This window comes from Podarcis bocagei (assembly GCF_964188305.1).
Source record: "Podarcis bocagei genome assembly, chromosome: 2".
In the NCBI taxonomy this organism is placed as follows: Eukaryota; Metazoa; Chordata; class Lepidosauria; order Squamata; family Lacertidae; genus Podarcis; species Podarcis bocagei.
The window spans coordinates 70,861,810-70,884,199 of NC_138126.1; the positions used below are offsets into that span (position 1 = coordinate 70,861,810).

The window sequence follows — 22,390 nt, forward strand, 5'->3', positions numbered from 1 at the left end:
TCTCAATAGAATAAGGACTCTCAGAGATGCATTTTCCCTCAACCCTTTCTATTAGACTAGGATAGCCTGTGGACGCTTTTCTGTTTCTTCTCTTAGTTATTACTGAGGACTTTCCTGTCCTCTTAAGAATCTACACATGATTTGGCTCTCTATATCTTTGATGCATTTCTTTTCATTTATTCCTGAATCTTCCTCTAAAAAGAACATGGAGGGAAATGAAAGGTCATTTCTCTGACAGGGGAATGAGATATTGCTTCACAGTTTATGTCTGCAGTGTTGTGGTGGAATGATAAATCCTCTTTAAGAAGTCTCCAACTTCATCCAAATTTTGTTCGTTGACAAATGGGCCTAGTGACCGGTCAAGAGCGCTGTAGCACTCCTCAAGCTGTGTGGGTGTGGACCTGATTAGTGCCTGGGTGGGAGTCATTGACAGGCCATGTAAGCTGCTCTTAGCTTCTCAAAGAAAGAGTAGAATATAAGGGAAAAAATTAATGAAACATGATGGGAAAAGTAATTAAGGACAGACTTCAGAAGTTGGACATGAGCCAGCATAACAGTGGGGCTGCTCAAAAGCTAATTTAATCATAGGCTGCATTATCAGAAGGGTGTGGGCCCCAGGTATATGCATGCTACAGTATAGTCTGCAGGAATATGGTGAGCAGGTCTGGGTCTGGTCAGTCTCTGGATGTGTGACAATATGGGACCCTTGCCATGATGGAAGAAGGACAGGATGTAAATGTAATAAAATTAAAATACTTCCACTGTATTCTGTACTAGTGAGGTTGCATCTGGAATATTGTGTCTTGTTATGCGTGCCATATTTTAATGTAGACATGGAAAAACTGGAGCATGGCGAGAGGAAGGCAGCCAGGAAGCTGGCCAGGTGATGCTGCTACCTTGCTCACCATCCCAGTACACAGAAGTGCCTGGAGGCGAGATTCATGGCAGCTGCTCCTTGCTTCCTGCTGCTCCTCCTGAGCTTTGTCTCCATTTACAGGCTTGCCAGGGATGCTGGTAGTCATATCCTTTATTGCAGATCCTGGTTCCAAGTTTCTTTCCAACTCCACCATTCTATTAAAACGATAAGGAGTAAGACTTCTTTAACAGGCTTTGTTGTGCTACCTTTTCCTCTAGTTTAGGCATGGAACATGATGGCCAAGGAAACAGGTGCGGGGATGAAGTCCGGATGGGAAGCATAATGGCCCCTCTTGTGCAGGCTGCCTTCCACCGCTTCCACTGGTCTCGATGCAGTCAGCAGGAGTTGACCCGATACCTCCAGTGAGTACACTGATGAAGTGGGAACCTGTGAGGTTGTGAGTGAAATTCTAAGCGCAGTGTTTATAGACCACCATTCAATCGAGTCTTGGGTTTTTAAAAAAGAAAACAATCTTGCTAGGAATATGGAAGCTATCTTTGGTTGGGGAAGGGGTGTAAGAGGTATAAAATAAATAAATGCTGCAGTCTTAACCCCACTTGACTTGGGAGTAAGCTGCATTGAACTCAATGGAATGCACATCTGAGTAGACCTGGATAGGCATGTGCTGTAAATTTTTGTACATGGGGCAACAATGCCAAAAAAAAAAAAAAAAGTATTTTCTCAGAGTTCAGCACCAGCTTTTTCTCAGTTCTCTTTTAGCAATATTTTAAGGAGTGGCTTCTGGCAAGAACAGATTAAAATAAACAGGAATCAATGTGAGTTTTGTACAGTGCCAGTATCTTTTTTTAAAGCTATATTTCATTACATAAAGCGAACATGCCCCAGCTTCTTCTTCTTTTTAATAAAAAAGAACAGAAACAAAATTATCCTTTGATCATCGCCAGTAGTATGAATGTATGGTGCTGACTTTTGAAGATGAAACAAAGGTATGGAGGGGATATTTTGAGAGATAATTACCCACCATGCGTTTGTAACTTTGATGGTTGACTATTGTAATACACTGCTCTTGAAGATAGTTCTGAAGCATCAACTGGTGGCATAGAATGTTGTAGATATTATTTAATGTAGAATGAATTTTGGAGCAAAGTTTCACTGGCAGATCTAAACAGCTTGACAGGTTCATATGGAAGGAGACACTCCCTTAGGTTTGCTGAGCCTAGGACATTTAGAAGTTTAAAGGTCATAACCAATATATTGAATCAGGCTTAACAACAAAGTGAAGAATCACCAACACATGCTCCCTATAGCCCAACCCCTGTTAACAAGTGGGCTGCAGAAAATTCTGGACCACCTTCGAGAGCAGGCCTATATTACAGCAACTGAAATTGGAGGTTACTATCTCAAGGAGGTAGTGCAGACAGCTATGAAGATTCACTTCTGGCTACAGTTACTCCTAGAGATTTCAGGAGCGATGCTTGATCTAAGAGTACCTGCAAACCACATACTTGCTCTGTCAAGAAGGGAGAAACTCACCTGAGGCCTGGCCACCAACAATTCATCTGTTCCTTGTCAGCATGCAGTTTGAGCTATGAAGCCCTTCATGACCTGGGATTGCAAGTCTTAGAGAGTGTCTCTCCCTCTTCCCTCCATTCTTATGAAGATGTGCATAAAGGGGCATGCTCTTGCTTATGGTGAAACTATAAATGTTTGCCCTCTAACATTAAGGCAGTTAGAGAGGTGAGCATGTACAGGAGAAATCAGTGAAGTGGAGGCAGATCCTTCCTCTGCACTCCTTCCCTGCATCTGACCTCCCAGACTATTTTAATCTATTGTTTTCTCTATTTGCTAGTATTTGAAATAAATCAACTGGAAGTGTGGGGCAGTGGTGAGGAAGGAGGGATGACTTTGGACATTCCCAGGACAAGTTTGGAAACATATTTGCTAATGCAATATGTAGTTCCACCCTCAAAGACTCAATGGGGCCTTCTCCTATATAGAAGAAGATGGATGCATGTCAGTGTGTGTCTCTTATTGGCCATTTGAAAAATATGCAATGTCATTTATGGAAACTTGCTTTTAGAAAGTACACTATAATTTTTCTACTATCTTATATTGCTTGATTTTTTTAATGTGCTTGTTCTCCTTGTCAAGGTTAGAATTGTTATCTGCTTGCTTGTTTTGAGGGATTTTTATTGACTTTGTAAGTCACCTTGTAATACATTTTTCTCCTTCAGTCTTCCTTTTTAATCTCTATAAGCTACATCCCATAATATTCCTTCCCTTATTTTCATTCCTTCTAGAAGCCAGCAGAACTGAAGAGCAAAACAAAACTTTGCAGTGGATGTGCCATTAACACTAATTGATTTCCTAGTTTTGTTTGTGACACTGTGGAGGGCATTTTTAAAATAAATATAATAAGAATAAGAATAGGAACATGATTAATATTCCAAAGCAGTACAACAACTAAAAACCCAGCCATCCTTCAAAATTTGCATATTTCTGAATTTGCAATGTAATTCTCCAACCAAGTAATGTGTACAAAAATGCATATACAAGGGTAAAGTGTGCATAAAGACACATACCGTTATATCTGAGAAAATAGCATATAAAAATACCTTATAGTAGGGTGAATTGCCCCCACCCCACTTCAGAAATCCATCCTACAGGCAGCTGAAGCCATATCATACTAGGGAGTGGGAAAGGGATCCTCAAGAAACAACACTTGTGGCAATACCAAAGTCTTTACTGAACAGCATCTGGGAAAGGGAAGACACTTGTATTTGGCTTTGACAGCTAATTGCCCCAGCAGGACCTTGGACAGTGATTGACAGACAGCAGGGTAAGAGGAGCAGTGTCCTTTATGACACCAATTCCATTCTAGGAACACCTTCAGCTATTCGGTGTGTCTGGAGTACCAAAGTGAGGTTCTAGGCAGAGGAGTGGAACGCAGTGGATGTAGCCTACCTTGATTTCAGCAAGGCATTTGACAAGGTGCCCCATGATATTCTTGTAAAGAAGCTGGTAAAATGCGGTCTTGACTATGCTACCACTCAGTGGATTTGTAACTGGCTGACTGACCGAACCCAAAGGGTGCTCATCAATGGTTCCTCTTCATCCTGGAGAAGAGTGACTAGTGGGGTGCCACAGGGTTCTGTCTTGGGCCCGGTCTTATTCAACATCTTTATCAACGACTTGGATGATGGACTCAAGGGCATCCTGATCAAATTTGCAGATGACACCAAACTGGGAGGGGTGGCTAACACCCCAGAGGACAGGATCACACTTCAAAATGACCTTGACAGATTAGAGAACTGGGCAAAAGCAAACAAGATGAATTTTAACAGGGAGAAATGTAAAGTATTGCACTTGGGCAAAAAAAATGAGAGGCACAAATACAAGATGGGTGACAGCCATATCTTTAAGGGACCTTTGATAGAAGTTTGGAATAGATATAAGAACATATTAGAACCAAAAACCCCACACTGGTTATCACCAGTGGAGTTAATAAGTGTAAAGAAAGTCAATATGGGGAAAAAATGGGGTAGGTACGAAGAATTGGTATTGAAGGAAGGAGGGAAGTGGAAAATTAAACCATACGACCAGGTAAAAAGATATACATACGATTGGCTGAGCTACTATCAGATAAATGAGATATTTAAAAAAGAAGTGAAAGAGAGGGGCTACGATGAAAAGACATCGAAATTTCAGAGAGAGATAATAAACAGTGATCGGAAAAATCTGTCAAGTATGTATAAAATACTGTTAGAATGGAACATGAAAGATGAGAAAGTCAAAAAAGTGATGACTCAGTGGGCAAAGGACCTCGGCTATGATATTCAATTGGAGAATTGGGAAAAACTGTGGAGAGTGAATATAAAATTTACAGCATGTGTACTGCTAAGGGAGAATATGTTAAAAATGTTATATAGGTGGTATATGACACCCGTTAAACTAGCCAAGATGTATAAAACAGATAACAAATGTTGGAAATGTAGACAAAAAGAAGGGACGTTCTATCACCAATGGTGGGAATGTGGGAAGGTTAAAAGCTTCTGGGGCGAAGTCTATAATGAAATCAAAAAGATATTAAGCTACACATTTGTAAAGAAACCCGAAGCTTTTCTATTAGGTATGGTCGGAAAAGATATTAAAAGAAAGGATTATAAAATCTTCCAATATGCGGTAACAGCAGCTAGAATCGTGGTGGCGCAGAAGTGGAAGCAGGAAGAAAGCCCAACGTTAACAGAGTGGAGATTAAAATTGACGGAATATGCGGAGTTAGATAAATTAACAGGGAAAATTAGATATATGAAGGATCAAAAATTTATAGATGACTGGGGAAAATTTGCGGATTATCTGGAGAACAAATGTTTAGTAAACACAACGCTAGTAGGATTTAAAGAGGCACTGTAAAACACTAAGAAGTATTGCTTATGGAAAACAATGTCTGAAAAATGGTACTAATGGCAGTACGAAAGATTGGAATGCGTTATAAAGAGATAAATACGAATGAATGTCAAGGACGTTGAAGGAAGTCCAAAAGAATGAGATGTATGAAACACGGATTTAATGTATATATATGGAAAGATTAATAAAAATTTTTAAAATGCAAAAAAAAAAAAAAAAAACAACAAGATGGGTGACACCTGGCTTGAGAGCAGTACATGTGAAAAGGATCTAGGAGTCTTGGTTGACCACAAACTTGACATGAGCCAACAGTGTGACGCAGCAGCTAAAAAAGCCAATGCAATTCTGGGCTGCATCAATAGGAGCATAGCATCTAGATCAAGGGAAGTAATAGTGCCACTGTATTCTGCTCTGGTCAGACCTCACCTGGAGTACTGTGTCCAGTTCTGGGCACCACAATTCAAGAAGGACACTGACAAACTGGAACGTGTCCAGAGGAGGGCAACCAAAATGGTCAAAGGCCTGGAAACAATGCCTTATGAGGAACGGCTAAGGGAGCTGGGCATGTTTAGCCTGGAGAAGAGGAGGTTAAGGGGTGATATGATAGCCATGTTCAAATATATAAAAGGATGTCACATAGAGGAGGGAGAAAGGTTGTTTTCTGCTGCTCCAGACAAGCGTACACGGAGCAATGGATCCAAACTACAAGAAAGAAGATTCCACCTAAACATTAGGAAGAACTTCCTGACAGTAAGAGCTGTTCGACAGTGGAATTTGCTGCCAAGGAGTGTGGTGGAGTCTCCTACTTTGGAGGTCTTTAAGCAGAGGCTTGACAACCATATGTCAGGAGTGCTCTGATGGTGTTTCCTGCTTGGCAGGGGGTTGGACTCGATGGCCCTTGTGGTCTCTTCCAACTATATGATTCTATGATTCTATGATTCTATGAGTCTTAGCGGTGTGCTCAAGTTCCCATGTGTGCTGTGAGGCCAGGCTGTTGTGTACTAAAGTGTCCTCTTGCCCTGTTTACCTTCATCAGAGTTCCATAGCTTCCTGCCACATACCCTATTCCCTCCTGTGCTGTGAACATACGCTGAGCTACCCCATATCCTTTGTTCTGTCATGGTGATGTGAGTGCAACCATCATCAACATAGGGTCAACTGTTTTTAAAAATGGTTTCCTCCTGTTTAAGTCAATGGGAAGGAAATCCTTTGTGTTAGGTCTAGAGCTAGTGTAAAGTACCAGTAGGCATGATGCTGGAATGAAGGGTTATGGGATATGTGCATATGTATGCTGTTCTCCAACACCATCTCACCCACAGATCGACTCCATTTCAGCCACCCTGTTGGCATACCTGTCATGGCGGCTGCGTATATGGCATTCTGCTGGCTTAGCAAGGCTTCTGGCAAATCCTGTTGCCCCCCTCAGCCTGGAAAGGAAACCTATAGAGATAGTTTCAGGTAGAAAGTGAAAATGTAACAGTGAAACAGACCTGAGTGTGTTTAAGAAAGCAAAAGGCCAAAAAGAGCCCTGGCTTCTTATATGTATGTACTCCTGGCTCAGGCACAGAATCATTTATTTGTGAAGCTTGGCAGTCAATATTCTTGGATGATCGCACTGCCCTTTCCTCCTAAACTTTTCCTTAAAAGACACAGTGCTGGCACAAATTTCACAAATGGAAATGTAATTAAAGCTTTTGTCCTTATCCCTACTTTGTTTTCAAACACATTATTTATTACAGGCTTAGCAGAAAAGATTTTTTTAAAAAAATTCCTAACCAGCATAAGACAACAAATACAAAGCCAAGTATAAAATGTTAAACAACATAATGAAGTAGCAATAATTGTAATAGAATTTAAAAGAAAGGGGAAACAGCATCAGTTAACTGGTTTGTTTATTTATTAAACAGATGACTCCAACAACAAACAATAAAAACATGAAGAATAAAAAATTTTATACAGAAAGAAATGGTCTCATCCCCACTTATAGGAACTTAACAAAAAAAATTATTTTCAGATGGTTTCTCAGGGCTATAAATTAGAATATAAACCTACTCTTCAATTTAGGGGCATAACAATGGACAGAACATTGACCAGTCTCAGAGGCAAATCTAGCATAGTGAATGCCATGTTCAGTGTAACCTAAGGTATTAACTGTGCTTTGTGAACTCATTTCTGAGAAAGCCTGCCCTTTATTTTGCTTGGAATAAATTTGAACCGAAACCTCAAACACTGTAAAAGTTTCACATTCCCATCTGTGTCTGTAATTTTTGCCTGTTTCAGCTCCTACGATTGTTTGCGTGATGATCCATTTGATCACGACTGGCCTTCCCTGCCTCAGCTGCCAGGAATCCACTACTCCATGAACGAGCAGTGCCGCTTTGATTTTGGTCTGGGCTACATGATGTGCACAGCTGTGAGTACTTAACCGACTTTTGCTGTACCTTGTCCAGGGCCTTTTTGCAGCTGTCCCTGAAATGGCTTTAAAGAGCCGTTAAACTAGAGTCTCGGAAGAAGGGTCATGCGTCTGACTGACAGAAAAGAAAGTGCAATAGTAAGCTCTGAGGTATTGCAGAAAGTCGTGTAAACACCCTGCTTTTGGAAATTGAAAATCCAGAAATTATGATGCTATAATTTTATTAGGAAGTTTTGAAAACCGAATGAATATGGTAAAGAGGGAGTGTCACATTTCACCACTTCAATGCCCCCAAATGGAGTTCCAAACCCTACTTTGTACAGTGGCTTCTGTTCTCATTTATGAAAATACAGCCTTACATGCATGCACAGGGATTCCCTGTCATGAGCTCAGACATAGGGGGAGCCTCTAGGCTTCTTATGGGGTGCAGATGTCAGTCCCTGCCATGACCCATTCAGCATTTCCAAGTTCAAAAAAAGGTTTGCCAGGATGGCTTAACTTAGCACTGTAGAGTCTGCATTCGGCTTGGGATTCCCACCCAAAATATACCTCCATCTTTTGTCCCCACCCCCCATTGTGGATGTCCTGTTGAAATGATAAGAAAAGGGCCAGTTGCTCCTGTGTGTGTCTCGTTTTTACCTTCTTTCCTGATACTAGCATCAGGAGGGGATGCACATGGTACATGACATACGCTCTGCTTCCTCTAGACCTTTTTTTTTTTTTTGCAGCCGAATAATATTTCTGTAGACAGTTTCCCAGCCCAAACAGCAGTCCTAGTTCATCTCGAAATCCAGGCTGCATCAAAAATATTATAGCCGGTGCACCCATGCGTGTGGATGGCTCACAAGAAAGAAGCTCCTCCACTTGGTGGTGCTCAGTCATCCGTGTTGGCATTTACTCTGTCATCAATGTATCCAAGTGTCTCTTGACCACTTTCCAAAGAGCACTGTATGTTAGCTTTATGTAACATACAAGGTGCTGCCAGATCTGGATGGGTCAACTAGTATATACAGTAAAGTATTTAGCGTAGCTATTTAGTTGACTGAGTGCGGTTGGGGTGGGGCTGGATGGAGGATATGGACGTTGCATGCATTCACCTCCCATTGCTTGACTTCCTTTATTGCTCAACCAGCATGCTCACCAAGGGGGTGGGGGACAGCCTTATAGGGTTCCCTCCATGTGTAGGCACTGTACCCACATGAGGAGGGATCTTGCTCATTGTTATATGCACTGACTATTTAGACATTCATTTAGCTCTCCAACCAGTTCTGTCCCTGCAGGCTTAAAGCAGGTCACACTTTTTAAATGTTAAAAATGAATCTGCTGTAAAAGAAATGAGCCTCTCCCTAAGTCGTTTTCATCCCCTAGATAGAGGTTTGAGGATACTCAACTGACGATACAGAAACAGTCTGAGTTGCTTAGCCTTGGGGTATAGAATGTGAAACCGTGATGATGAAGAGGCAGAGCTTCAAACAAGAATATACCCTTCTTGCTGTCATCACTTTCTTGCCCGTTGTTTCTGCCTTATTGCACACAGAAGGTCATTTTGAGGAACTGTGTTTATTAACATTTGCAAATTTGCTTGGCACAAAACAGATTGCTTTCCTGTGTTGGTTGTATGACCATTGACCAATGCATTCCTTTTATCATGTACACATACCGAACAGAACGTTTGGACCTAGTTAAAACCAGATCAGCTCCTCGGTGGTGTAGTCTTTAGGACACCTGGTAAAAATTTACTGCCCACCCCCAATCCCTGACCCTGATGTGTGTGTGTCTCCTACAGTGAGGACTAAAGCAAAACACAAAACAACTTCCAGCTGGTGTGGTCTATTTTTTCTTTCTTTTATGTGTAAGGATTTCTGGAATGAAAACCACATCTGTGGTGATGTGTATTGCGAACGCTATGTTCCCCTGGCTCTGAACGGAATATCTCTTCTTTCTTGTGCCTGAACACTGATAATCTTCATTCTTTTGCTGCTCTTCTTTGTGGGCAGTCTACTGTGGTTGAACTGCAAAATTCACCTACACTGATCTACAGTCCAAGCCTGTACTTAATAGTAGGATCCTCTGCGCTCCATAATTCCAGTATAGTACTGAGCAAAATCCTATACTGGGGTCATTTTTCATCCAGTTTGTTTTTATGCCCTCTGTTCTGCTTAATGGCCATTATTTTTTGTTTCCTCTCTCAATTGTTCTTTAAAAGATGTGGTGTTGCTTTATTATAGTAAGGAGGCTTGCTATCATTATTGTACACCAGCCTGGAATTGGGTGGACGAAGGGTAGTTTAGACATTTTATGAATAAATGAATAAATACTCATTTAATTCAGTATCCATCCAGTGTTGTTGGAGGAGGATGTTGGACACCAGGGAGCTGACTTATATGGAATGCTGGCAGCGCTGATTTAATGATGACTGGCCGATTTATGACTTCTGGGGTGGCAGGTTGGATGGTGGGACATAAATAGTGCTCAAACTTCTCTGTACATTCTGGTATGTAGCACTGGAGCGCTTCTGGATCCACTATGGCTTCTGAAAGCTTCTGAAAGCCTACATAGCAGTGTACACCATTCTGTGTCCCCTTCTGGCTGACCAGAATCTAGCAACCTTCATTTCTGCCTTCATAAGGCTAGTCTACTGTAATATACTCCATTTGCCAAAACAACCTTTGCTAACTGAGCATTCTGTGTATGTAAAAGTCAAGAGGTTAACTTATGGTCATGCATCCTTTCATTCTAGTTCCGTACCTTTGATCCATGCAAACAGCTATGGTGTAGTCATCCCGATAACCCTTATTTCTGCAAAACAAAGAAAGGACCTCCATTGGATGGAACCATGTGCGCTCCCGGAAAGGTAAGATATTGTAAGATAGCACCTTACTGTATGACGTGAAGGAGTAGGCATAAGAAGAAGGAAAGGAAATGGCAAAACACCATAATCTCTTCTGATCTTCTGAGAGATTATGTTTGGGATCAAAAACATAGGCCTCCAACTGCACTATAAACTTAAGGTAATATCATATCTCTTTAAGCAGCCATGTCTTCTTCCAAAGAATGCTGGGAAGTGTAATGTTTTTGCTGAGATCCCTATTCCTCTCACCGAGTTACAGTTCTTAGAATACAGTGGTACCTCGGGTTAAGAACTTAATTCGTTCTGGAGGTCCATTCTTAACCTGAAACCGTTCTTAACCTGAGGTACCACTTTAGCTAATGGGGCCTCCCACTGCCGCCGCACACTTTCTGTTCTCATCCTGAAGAAAAGTTCTTAACCCGAGGTACTATTTCTGGGTTAGTGGAGTCTGTAACCTGAAGCATCTGTAACCTGAAGCGTCTGTAACCTGAGGTACCACTGTAGTTCACCCATCAGTCCCTCTTCCCAGGGAACTCTGGGAATCGTAGCAATAGGGGAATTGTAGCAACAGGGGTCTAATAACTCTAAGCACCCTAAATGAATGACACTTCCCAAGATACTTTGGAGGAAGGCAGCTCTTTGAAGTGGTATGATACTGCTTTAAATGTATAGTTCAGATGGGGTCCCAATGGGAAACGTAATCAAACACAGGTGGGAATCCTAGGAAAGGAGTGTGCTGTTTCACCCAGGTCCTACCAATGAACATCTGGTTGGCCACTGTGAGAACAGAATGTTGGACACGATGGGCCTTTGGCACTTCCAGCAGGCTCTTCCTATGTTATTATGTTCTTCAATAACTGGGAGCACTAGAGAGTGGTGGCGTTTTATAATCCGTCTTAGGTTTAAATTCCGATACAAGTTCAAGTCACATCTCGGGTTCAGTTCACGTTTATGTCAAGTTCATTGTTAAAAGAAAATTTTAAAGATCCAGATTGGGTATTTTTGGGGTTTTTTTTTTAAAGAAAAGCTGTGTGAAATTATTAATCCTTCTTACTCAGTAAAGGTAAAGGACCTCTGAAAGTTAAGTCCAGTCGTGAACGACTCTGGGGTTGCGGCACTCATCTCGCTTTATTGGCTGAGGGAGCCGACGTTGTCCACAGACAGGTGTTCCAGGTCATGTGACCAGCATGACTAAGCCGCTTCTGGTGAAACCAGAGCAGCACACGGAAACGCCGTTTACCTTCCCGCTGGAGCAGTACCTATTTATCTACTTGCACTTTGATGTGCTTTCAAACTGCTAGGTTGGCAAGAGCTGGGACCAAGCAACGGGAGCTCACCCCGTCGCGGGGATTCGAACCGCCGACCTTCTGATTGGCAAGTCCTAGGCTCTGTGGTTTAACCCACAGTGCCACCCGCGTCCCTAGTACAGTTGTACCTCAGGTTAAAAACTTAATGCGTTTCGGAGGTCCGTTCTTAACCGGAAACTGTTCTTAACCTGAGGTTCCACTTTAGCTAATGGGGCCTCTCGCTGCCGCCGTGCTGCCACCACACGATTTCTGTTCTCATCCTGAAGCAAAGTTCTTAACCCAAGGTACTATTTCTGGGTTTGTAACCTGAAGTGTCTGTAACCCGAGGTACCACTGTATAATAATACAGAGGACTGCATAGGTTTGGACACAATCGTCCTGATGCTGGAGCCAACAGTGAAGCTTGGCTCAGGTAGGTGGCCCAAGCTGTGGTGCATCAGTGCCATGCAAGAGATGGTGGGCATGTTTCCACACTGCTGTTTCTAGGTTTGAATTGACCCTCCAAAGCCAGCATCCCCAAACTTGGCCCTCCAGATGTTTTGGGACTACAACTCCCACCATCCCTAGCTAACAGGACCAGTGGTCAGGGATGATGGGAATTGTATTCCCAAAACATCTGGAGGGCTGAGTTTGGGGATGCCTGCTCCAAAGCCTTTTTGTTCACTTTAGAGTAACTCCTTGTGTATACCTTGTCTGTTTTTCTTTCCACCTGAACACCTATTAATTAATGACTTTAGCGTTTTCACTGTAAAATGAATCTATACATTTAAACAACCACTTTATTGAGCAAATTAACAAGAAGACTGTGCTTCTGAATGCTAAACCAAAGCTTCTTCATTTTGCACCTTAATTAGCACTTATGCAGTTAGTCTAATAAAAAGCCCGATAGTTTACTACAACTCTTGACAAGAACAAATAAATGGAAGTAATGAGCCTAATAAGAACAAAAATAATAATGCAGTGATGAAAATCCCCTCTCCCTGGGGATTTCTTCTTCTGTTGCAGTGTAGCACAAAATATATGTGTTAACAACCACTGAATTATGGCTCCTATAAAATAAAATCTGAAGTGCATTGAAGAAAGGGTTACAGTATATGCCTAAGCCAAATATCACAGAATGAAACATACAAAACTATATTTGAATTGCTAGTGTGCAGATTTGACCTTGCAGGGAGTCTCTCTTTTTCATTTGTATTATTCTCAACAAACCTGAATACATATTTTATGATGTTATTAGGCTGCTGCAGAGGAAGCGGGGGGCGGGTAGCATCTTCATCATACCCATTCACATTACCTAAAAGTTGAGTTTGTGTGGGGAATCTTATCTTTAAGCTGTTAGATAATTGGGAAGGTGATAACTGTACTGCCTACTGCTAGGTAAGCCATGGGTTGGAAATATAGTGATGAGTGAACTCTCACACCACCCACCTCTCCTTGTGCTGGATTGCCTTTGAAATAAATCAAGCTACTTCCCAAAAGATTAGACCAGGGGTGGGCAACCTAAGGCCCCTGGGCCAGAAGTGGCCCATGAAGGCCGTTTAACTGGCCCACAGGCTGCCCCCAAACCGAGTCGCCTGCTCAGTGAGTCCCCACGTGCTGCGCTAAACCAGCACAGCACGGCACAGGGACTCTCTTCCTCAGCTCTGGAAATTGCTACTGCGCATGCCCAGACGCCAAAAATCGCTTCTGCGCAGGCACGATTTTCAGCATCTGGGCATGTGCAGAAGCAATTTCCAGCGCTGCGGACATGCACAGACATGATTTCCGGCATCGCGCTGTGCTGGTCCGGCCCCTGGATTAGACAAATGCTCAGTCTCATTTTCAAGCCAGTTTTAATGGCCTTCCTTGAGTAACCCAACCTTCCGCTATATTCCTAGTTCCTTCTTCCCACAACCTCTAAATTCCATTTCATTCCTACTTGCACCACTTACAAGGCTAGTCTCTGGCTCCAGTGGCAGCCAGCGAGAAAATGCTACAGAGAGAAAGATGCTGCTACCTGGTGCTAGTAACCCTTGGGAAAACTTCATTTCCTACATTGCCTTAGTTCATGATGGAGGAGATTGCATAGAGAGGGTGTCCCAGCTGAAAAGCCCCCCCCCCCCATTGCTTCAAAATGAATCTCAATAGATTGCAGCATGACCCATCAGATGATCTTAGTGACCACAAACCTCTTTTCTTATTGAAGGCTCCTTGGTCCATAGCGGATATGGACAACCATTTACTTGCACATCTGCATCTGGTAGGAAATAAAATGCCCACTACCTCTTCAGTGGCTTCATGCTGACTGTGGTAAATTTCAGGTTGGCAAATGGTCATCTGCATCCAACTGGAAGCTGGTGCTCCAAGGAGGAGAGGAGAGGAGAAAATGAATCCAGCATATTCTGCTCAGTTTTATATCTGCCCGTTGAACAATTTATATTTTTAATCATCTGTTTATTTAACAAAAAAACTTGCTTAGTTATTTATTAAGGAGTACAAAAATTGTATCATTTTTAGCACTAATATTTCATTTTCACATATTTACTGGTGGGTTTATGATTTCAGAGTCATGGTGCATCTGCAGCAGCAGAAGTGGGTGCTTTCATCTGCCCCAGCTGCAACAAAACATGTCTCTCCCACATCAGTCTCTACAGCCACAGCAGGCGCTGTAACTCTCCAATAGTTTGACTTTACCCCCAAAGGCACACTCCTCCGTTGTCTCCCGAGACAGACAGATGCCAAAAACAACAAGAGACTTTCAAATATAATAAAACATCATGTAGCAATATTTCATCGCTGTTATGCCTAATGTGTCATTTTGGCAAGATTTTTTTTCTGGCTTCCTAAAAGTGATGATGGGTTCCGTATGTTAACTAGATTGCACTGTCTCTCTCTCTTGTGTAACAGGAAGAAATTGGAATTTCATGGCATTTTGTACCACCAAGAGATCTTTGTTTTCCTGTGAATCCATCTCTCTCTGAAATATTTTTAAGTGGAAGCAGGCATAAAAAAGGCTCTTGCACTTCGTTAAAGTGTGAGACTTGTATGTCCACTATAAATATCTATTATTTTTAATGGTCTGTTCAATATTTCCATTGCGTAAGAAGTTATGTAACTCAGCTGGTAAAATGTTCTCAGCCAACATTGAAATAGGCAACAATTTCCTTATGCCTCTTGAAAATGCACGTCAGGCAGTGCATATGTGTGTTTGTGGTAGCTTTCTTAACTAACATGTTTTCAAAAGTGTACTTCTCGTCTAAGTGGTAATAAGCCTGTTTCTAGACAATGCCATTTCGGATTGCAGGTGGGAGCTTACATAATTTAAATACTTTCCCATACAAAATAATGTATGTCGAAAGCTAGCATGTCTGACAGAAGGGTAGGCTAGAACACTTCTTCCTGATCTGTAGTTTTCTATGTAAGGGACCTGCAGGCTGGCATGGTATAGTCCAGGTGAGATATAGACCACTTCAGTGAGAAGTGGTCTATATCTCACCTGGACTTCAGTTAGCAAGATCTGAGTTGATTGCTGGCAAATAAGCACTGATAATCTTCTAAGGGGTTCTTCAAACATTTTTAAAATGAAAGGATCACATTCAGCTGATTATGCCAATCCTTTTCACAACAGCGTTAGTTATAAGGCTTCCATTCTTACCTTTCTTGACTATTTTCAATTTGCAGAGAAATCATTATATTACTTGATGTTCCTTTTTGCAAGCGAAAACTCCTTAGTGACTTTCACTGTTTCTGTTTTAATTTTAGTTTGCAATCCTATGCAAACTTACTAAGAACAGGAAGTAAACGACAGGCAATGATAAAAATGGAGGGTGGTTGTTGTTGTTTTTCTGTTGAAGCTACTAGCCACATTGGCTATGTTCTGTCACCACTTTTGGAGACAGGAGGCCTCTGAATAGCAGGTACTGGAAATCTCAAATGTGGCTAGTGCTGTTGCACTCCAACTCCACTTGCAGGCTTCTCATAGGTGTCTAGTCGGCTGTTGTGAGAACAGAATGCTGCAGTAGATTAGCCTTTGCTTGATCCAAGGCTCACCTTACACTCTTAAGCCAAGCAAGACAACCGAGCAGTGCCTGCATGGAACACTCCTGAAATCTATATGCAAGCTGCTCTGCTTTCAGTAGGGTTCAAGGGTAATCAATTAACGAATTAATTAATACCAGATAGGTTTAGCGCATCATGGCTACAAGACCCAACTGTTATATCTTTCTTAGTTTCGTTAGTACCAAGTCCCCCCCCCCTTTTCGGAAATCAAGTCACACACATTTCCACTTTACTTAAAAAAAGAAGAGCGTGTTCACAAAGGAAGTGAATAGCTCTCAACTCTCTTTGTGTCAGAATATTTTGCTTGGAATAAAGTCAGGGAAATGAGAGAACAGAATTATAACCAATTAAAGATGTTGCTTCAGAGAGATCCATTTCATCCTATTTTAGTAAGATGCCGTTATCATGATTTCATACCACTATTCCCAGTGCCCATTATTAAAGTGCAAGCCAATCTAAACATGGTTGGTGTGTCAGGAAAATATCCTGGCTTTGCAACAGCTGAGGAATTAAGTGCCAGAAGCGGTTATGATGTTGGTTTTGTTTAGCTAGCTTGCAGAAGTGTTCCCTTATTAGTCTTAACTCCTCCAGGCCATGAATGCTGGTATGGAACAAAAAGATCCCCACCTAACTTTTCAGTGGGGAAATTGTCAGCAATCTAATGCCCTGAATAATTACATATTATAATTTTCTAAGGACAAAGGAGGGTTCTTTGGCCTAGCCTGGACAATGAGATCTGAAGGTGTGTGTGGAGGGGGGTAGTTTTATGGAAAGATCAGGGGAAGAATCAAGTACCTGACTCATTCTGCTATAGTTACAATGAACTTGGAAATGCAGTTATGTGGATGATGCATTGTGTGGTTGCATTAGCATGACAGGCAGGATGTGTTTACATAGCAGAATGTAAGGAGATGAGTGTGCATCCAGTGGAAATTGTTTGTGGTCCACGTCAGGTTGCTTCTGTTCATGCTTATCCACTGCCTGATGTTGCCCTTTCACATTACAGGGATTACGTGGTAGGGACTACAGAACCATTAAATGTTGTGATGTCTCTCCCTCCCCCCAAGTGTTAGTGTTGCGTTTTAAAGAAAAAATCAATGGTGTGTTAGAGGAGGAACATTTAATTGATTTCATTTAATTCATTTAAAATTTGACACAAACACTTGTTAGTGCTGAACATTTACTAAGGGGAGAACCAAGTGGGCCTTTTAATTTTAATTCACAGTTCTTCCCACAAAAGAACAAATTACAGGGCTGACCTTAGTTTCTGTTCTTTTAAGTTCTATCCTATTGAGATGTACAAATGTGTTTTGACAGCTGCATCAAGCTGTAAATCCACTGGCGGTCTCCTTCCTAACCACGATGTTAAGACACATTTGCATCGGCTGAAGTCACTTAGTTTGCCCCTGGAAGCTTATAAAAGCAACCATGCAGGGAAACAGCAAGCTACTGTCCCCCCTTTAACAGCAGTTAAAGATCTTAACGTTTACATCCACTGACATGATTGCTCTCAAAAGCACATGAGAAGACTTCTCTTGAACCTGTGTGGAAGGGGTTTGAATTGTATTTATGAACACCCTTGATGTCCATTGGGACTGGTATGGTGGAAGACAGAGAGGCCAAGAGTAGGCCAACAGAGCCAAGGACAGGCAGAGCCAAGTAATTCTAGTTTTGTACTTATCCTCTTTCTTGCTCAGTTCTACAAAGGCAGCACTGAGACTGAGGAGGAGGAAGGTGTCAGCCACTGCCAGCTCCTGGACTGGTTGTAAGTAAGAAGGCAAGCAAGTGGGTAGACTGTGGTTGGTGTGGCAGTGCCCACTTCTCCTTAATGGACCAGCCTCCACAGAAATGCCCTGAATTGACATGCCTCAGACTTGGGACCATTTCACACATTAGGCCTGGGTTTACCACCATGTCTGTACCCAATAGGGAGCTGTAGCAGAGTGTATGGTAAGTGTGTTTTCAAACACATATCTGTCACATTCATATGTTACATTTTGGGTGTAGATTTAGGTATACACCTAAAGTGGAATGTATGAAGAGGAGAAAAAAAGTTGCCAGAAATAGCCTGCCTGAAGGGACATAGGAAGCACATACTAGTTCTGAGCAGGATGACTCTGGAGAAGCTGATTCCATTTCCAAGAGCTCTCAAACATAGCGCTGTCATTTCCAGAGTCTTCCTGCCCATTAGTTTCCTACCATTTCCTCCCTGCACCCAGTCACTTTGGAGATGAAGGAAGGCTGAGCCCTCCTTCCTGCTCTGAAATAAGCTCAGGGTTTCTGAGAATTAATCTCAGGGACATCATCTGTGAAGCCACTTCCCGCCTTCCAGGTGATTGTTTTTGAGGCAAAGTGGGGACTTGGCCTTTGTTCTTTCCCTTTGACGCAGCCATTTTGGGAAGGGATTAGGCTCAGAGAAAATGTATCCTGAACTGAATCCAGGTTCCCCTCCAACAACTGATTCATTGCAGAAGAGAGAACCAGGGCCCTGAGGCAAAGTAATAAAATTATTCTTCCCCACCCCATCCCATTGCATTTCTTTGTGGGTTCCCACAAGTCCTTTTGGGATTTTTTTTTCATAATAGCTAGGGAATTAAATAAAAAGATACTGCAAAGGAAATTAACCAAGAAAAAAAAACTCCAAAGTCAATCAGTCCAGTCCAGATGATTTCCCACTGAGAAAGCTGACCTCAGCTTCTCCCAGACAGGAGTCAGATGGATAAATATGTGCTGTGTTAGTCACCACAGAGACAGAGAATCTTGGACTCTCCAAGAGAATTAATTTGCACTGCCTGCCACAGCCTTTTCTGTTGCTACAGCCTTCACTGGCAACCATTCTTTAGCAGATTAACAGATGCAATGGGGTTATCCAGTCCTGTCAGTGCATAAGTATGTTGTGGAGGTACAGAGGTCACATTCACACCATACATTTAAAATACTATGAAGTAATGGCTGCCCTCCCCCCCCCCAAAAAAAAAGAATTATGGGAGCTGTAGTTTGTTAAGGTCACTAAGAGTTATTGTTGTTGTTGTTTAGTCGTGTCTGACTCTTCGTGACCCCATGGACCAGAGCACGCCAGGCACTTCTGTCTTCCACTGCCTCCCACAGTTTGGTCAGACTCATGTTAGTAGTTTCGAGAACACTGTCCAACCATCTTGTCCTCTGTCGTCCCCTTCTCCTTGTGCCCTCCATATTTCCCAACATCAGGGTCTTTTCCAGAGAGTCTTCTCTTCTCATGAGGTGGCCAAAGTATTGGAGTCTCAGCTTCAGGATCTGTCCTTCCAGTGAGCACTCAGGGCTGATTTCCTTCAGAATGGATAGGTTTGATCTTCTTGCAGTCCATGGGACTCTCAAGAGTCTCCTCCAGCACCATAATTCAAAAGCATCAATTCTTTGGCGATCAGCCTTCTTTATGGTCCAGCTCTCACTTCCATACATCACTACTGGGAAAACCATAGCTTTAACTATACGGAGTTATTAGGAGACCCTTAATCCTCTCGCTGAAGAGGGCTTGGTTGTTAAACCACTCTACAAACTGAAGCTCTGGGAGGGGAATAGACAACTCTCAGCACCCTTAACATACTACAACTCCCAGAATTCTATCTGTACTACCGGTACTTCTTGCATTTCATTTCCCTCTGCTTAGAACTCTTTCCCTCACACCCACTGCTACAGCCCCTGTCCCAACATATAATACTGCAGCCAGCAGCGTCTGGGGCCCAATGGAGGAGCAGAAGACAGGGAGACCCAACAGTAGGCAGAACCAAAGCCAATGGCGGGTAGAGCCAGAACCAGTGACAAGCAGAGCTGCCCCCTAATTGGTTGTAAGTAAGAAGACAGACTGAAGTGGGCGGGGCATTCTCCACTGCCTGCAACTCAATAAAACACTTCACACGTGTGATGAACTGGAGTCAAGTCCATGAAAGTTTACGCCATAATAAAATGTGCTAGTTTTTAAGGTGCCACAAGATTTTTTTCATTTTTTTAAAATAGTTCCCTACTGCAAAAGAAAAGGATGAACTATGAGACTAATAGTTTGAATAATTATAATAATAATAATGGAATCATTGTGTCTGTTTACCGTGTCTCTTATAATGGTCAGCCACTAAGAACCAAATTTGTTTCTATCAGCATATGCCCTCCCCATGGTTCTCTTCCTTATTTCAAATCCTGGGTTACTCCTTTCATCAACTTCCATGACTGGATACTTCTGGAACTGGTTGATCGTTGGAATTTCTCTCATTGCCACTGGCTATCTCTGTTCCGGTTCACAAGAAAATTGAGGGAGTAAACAGTATGCATGAAACATTCCCGCAAGATGTTTCTTCATCTTTCAAGTCGTGGGGGTGACCAAAAGAAGTTATCTCATTTCTGGAAATAATGTTGTGTGAATTGGCAATGGATCTTGTGTGAACATCTCCTGGGAGACCAAATATTAGTATTTTAGAAAACGATTCCAATGTGAGATACAGCTTTCACTTAATTATATTTTGACCTGGAATATCTTACTGGCACACTGAAGAGCCACTCTGAACACCCTGTGCCTCCTTCTTTTTTTTTTAATCAATTACTGATCCCCCATGTCACAGACAGCTTTTTCATTGTCTCTACCAACTGTAGCCTTTCTCTCCCTTTACGGGTTAATATTTGGCAGCATTCCCACTATTTCTCTGTTACACTAGTCACCATTTTATGCTTAAGGGAGATTTTACTTTATAAACCCTTCTCCTTTGTTTTTGTTGGCAGTGGGTGTTTAGCCATATGCTTTGCATACAGTGCCTGCCAAATGCCTAGATCTGAAGGCTGGTTAAGCTGAATAACATTTGTTGTGGAGTTCATTACTAGGAAGAGCAAGTGAATGATTGCACTTGTTGCTCTGGCCATCTGTCTGTCGTGCACATGCCCAGTTCCCCATGCTGACAGGAACCATTAAGACCCATGAACTGGAATTGTTTATTATTATTATTATTATTATTATTAGTAGTAGTAGTAGTAGTAGTAAATGCAATACTCACAAAACAAAACACAAAACAAACTTATTATACATACAACTCCTTAATTCCTACAAAAGAAAACAATTAAACTTACATTAACCAAAAGAAGTATCAACTTAAATTACAAAAGAAACTACAGTGGTACCTCACAAGACGAATGCCTCGCAAGACGAAAAATGCGCAAGACAAAAGAGTTTTCCGTTTTTTGAGTCGTTCCACAAGACGAATTTCCCTATGAGCTTGCTTCGCAAGACGAAACGTCTTGCGAGTTCTTGCGAGTTTGTTTCCTTTTTCTTAAAGCCGCTAAACCGTTAATAGCCGCTAAGCCGCTAATAGCCGTGCTTCGCAAGACGAAAAAAACGCAAGACGAAGAGACTCGCGGAACGGATTAATTTCGTCTTGCGAGGCACCACTGTAAACATAAAAACAAAAATATTGACTTCCCTCCACCTATGTGTGACTTCCTTTACAGTATTTCTTTTCTTCTTTTCGCTGTGTTATCAATATTATTTTTAACTGTCTCGTCTTATACCCATTTCTTCTTAGTCTTTTACTCTATAAATTTCATTCATTGCATATTGATACATTTATACCAGAACAATGTTTTTTTATGTATTCCTTCTTGCAAGTCCACTCCTCTATCAGTTTTTGAATTGGAATTGTAGATCAGCATAAGGCAACAGTATTGCATTGAAAATATTTCCATTCTGGGCTGGGGTTTCTAGCTTAGAGTTTCTAGCTTCCTATACAGTGGTACCTCAGGTTACATATGCTTCAGGTTACATACGCTTCAGGTTACAGACTCCGCTAACCCAGAAACAGTGCTTCAGGTTAAGAACTTTGCTTCAGGATGAGAACAGAAATCGTGCTCCGGCGGCGTGGCAGCAGCAGGAGGCCCCATTAGCCAAAGTGGTGCTTCAGGTTAAGAACAGTTTCAGGTTAAGTATGGACCTCCAGAACGAATTAAGTACTTAACCTGAGGTACCACTGTAATTGGAAACACAACCATCTAAAACTGTGATCCTCTCTACCCTTTTGCTGGGCCGGTGGATGCTCCCACTTGCAATATTTATTGATAAGTTCTTTCAAGTAAGAACTTTGAAGTAAATTAAACACTGTGTAAAATAACATCCCTGTTTCATTTGTTTTGCGTTGTACGGCATGTAAATTAAGTGGGCAGACATTTCCTAGGCTTTTGAAAAGTTTAAGGCTTGGTAGCTGCATAGCTCAGTGGGTTGGAGTATAGTGCTAACAAAACCAGGGTTACAGGTTCAACCCCTGGAAGGGACAGCTGCCTATTCCTGCATTGCAGGGGTTTGGTGCAGATGATTCCCATGATTCCTTCCAACTCTAGGATAACTTCTATGATAACTTGCATTGCTATCCAATGGGTGCCAGTCTATGGGACCAGGAGGCAAACTAGGGCAAGGGATAAGAATGCGAGAATGATCATGCTCGCCCACCACTTTCTGCCCTGACCAACAGGTGTTGCAAAGTAAGAGC

The 22,390-nt window shown here is 42.0% G+C and overlaps 1 protein-coding gene across 3 annotated transcripts in view; it reads left to right on the plus strand.

Moving 5' to 3' along the window:
• Positions 1-22,390, plus strand: part of ADAMTS2 (ADAM metallopeptidase with thrombospondin type 1 motif 2) — a 324,369-nt gene that overhangs the window by 270,334 nt on the left and 31,645 nt on the right. For all 3 annotated transcript variants that reach the window (XM_081180737.1, XM_081180736.1, XM_081180738.1), the window contains 3 exons: positions 1,135-1,278; positions 7,565-7,697; positions 10,438-10,551. In XM_081180737.1, coding sequence (XP_081036863.1) covers positions 1,135-1,278; positions 7,565-7,697; positions 10,438-10,551 — 391 coding nt within the window. The remainder of the gene's footprint in view (positions 1-1,134; positions 1,279-7,564; positions 7,698-10,437; positions 10,552-22,390) is intronic.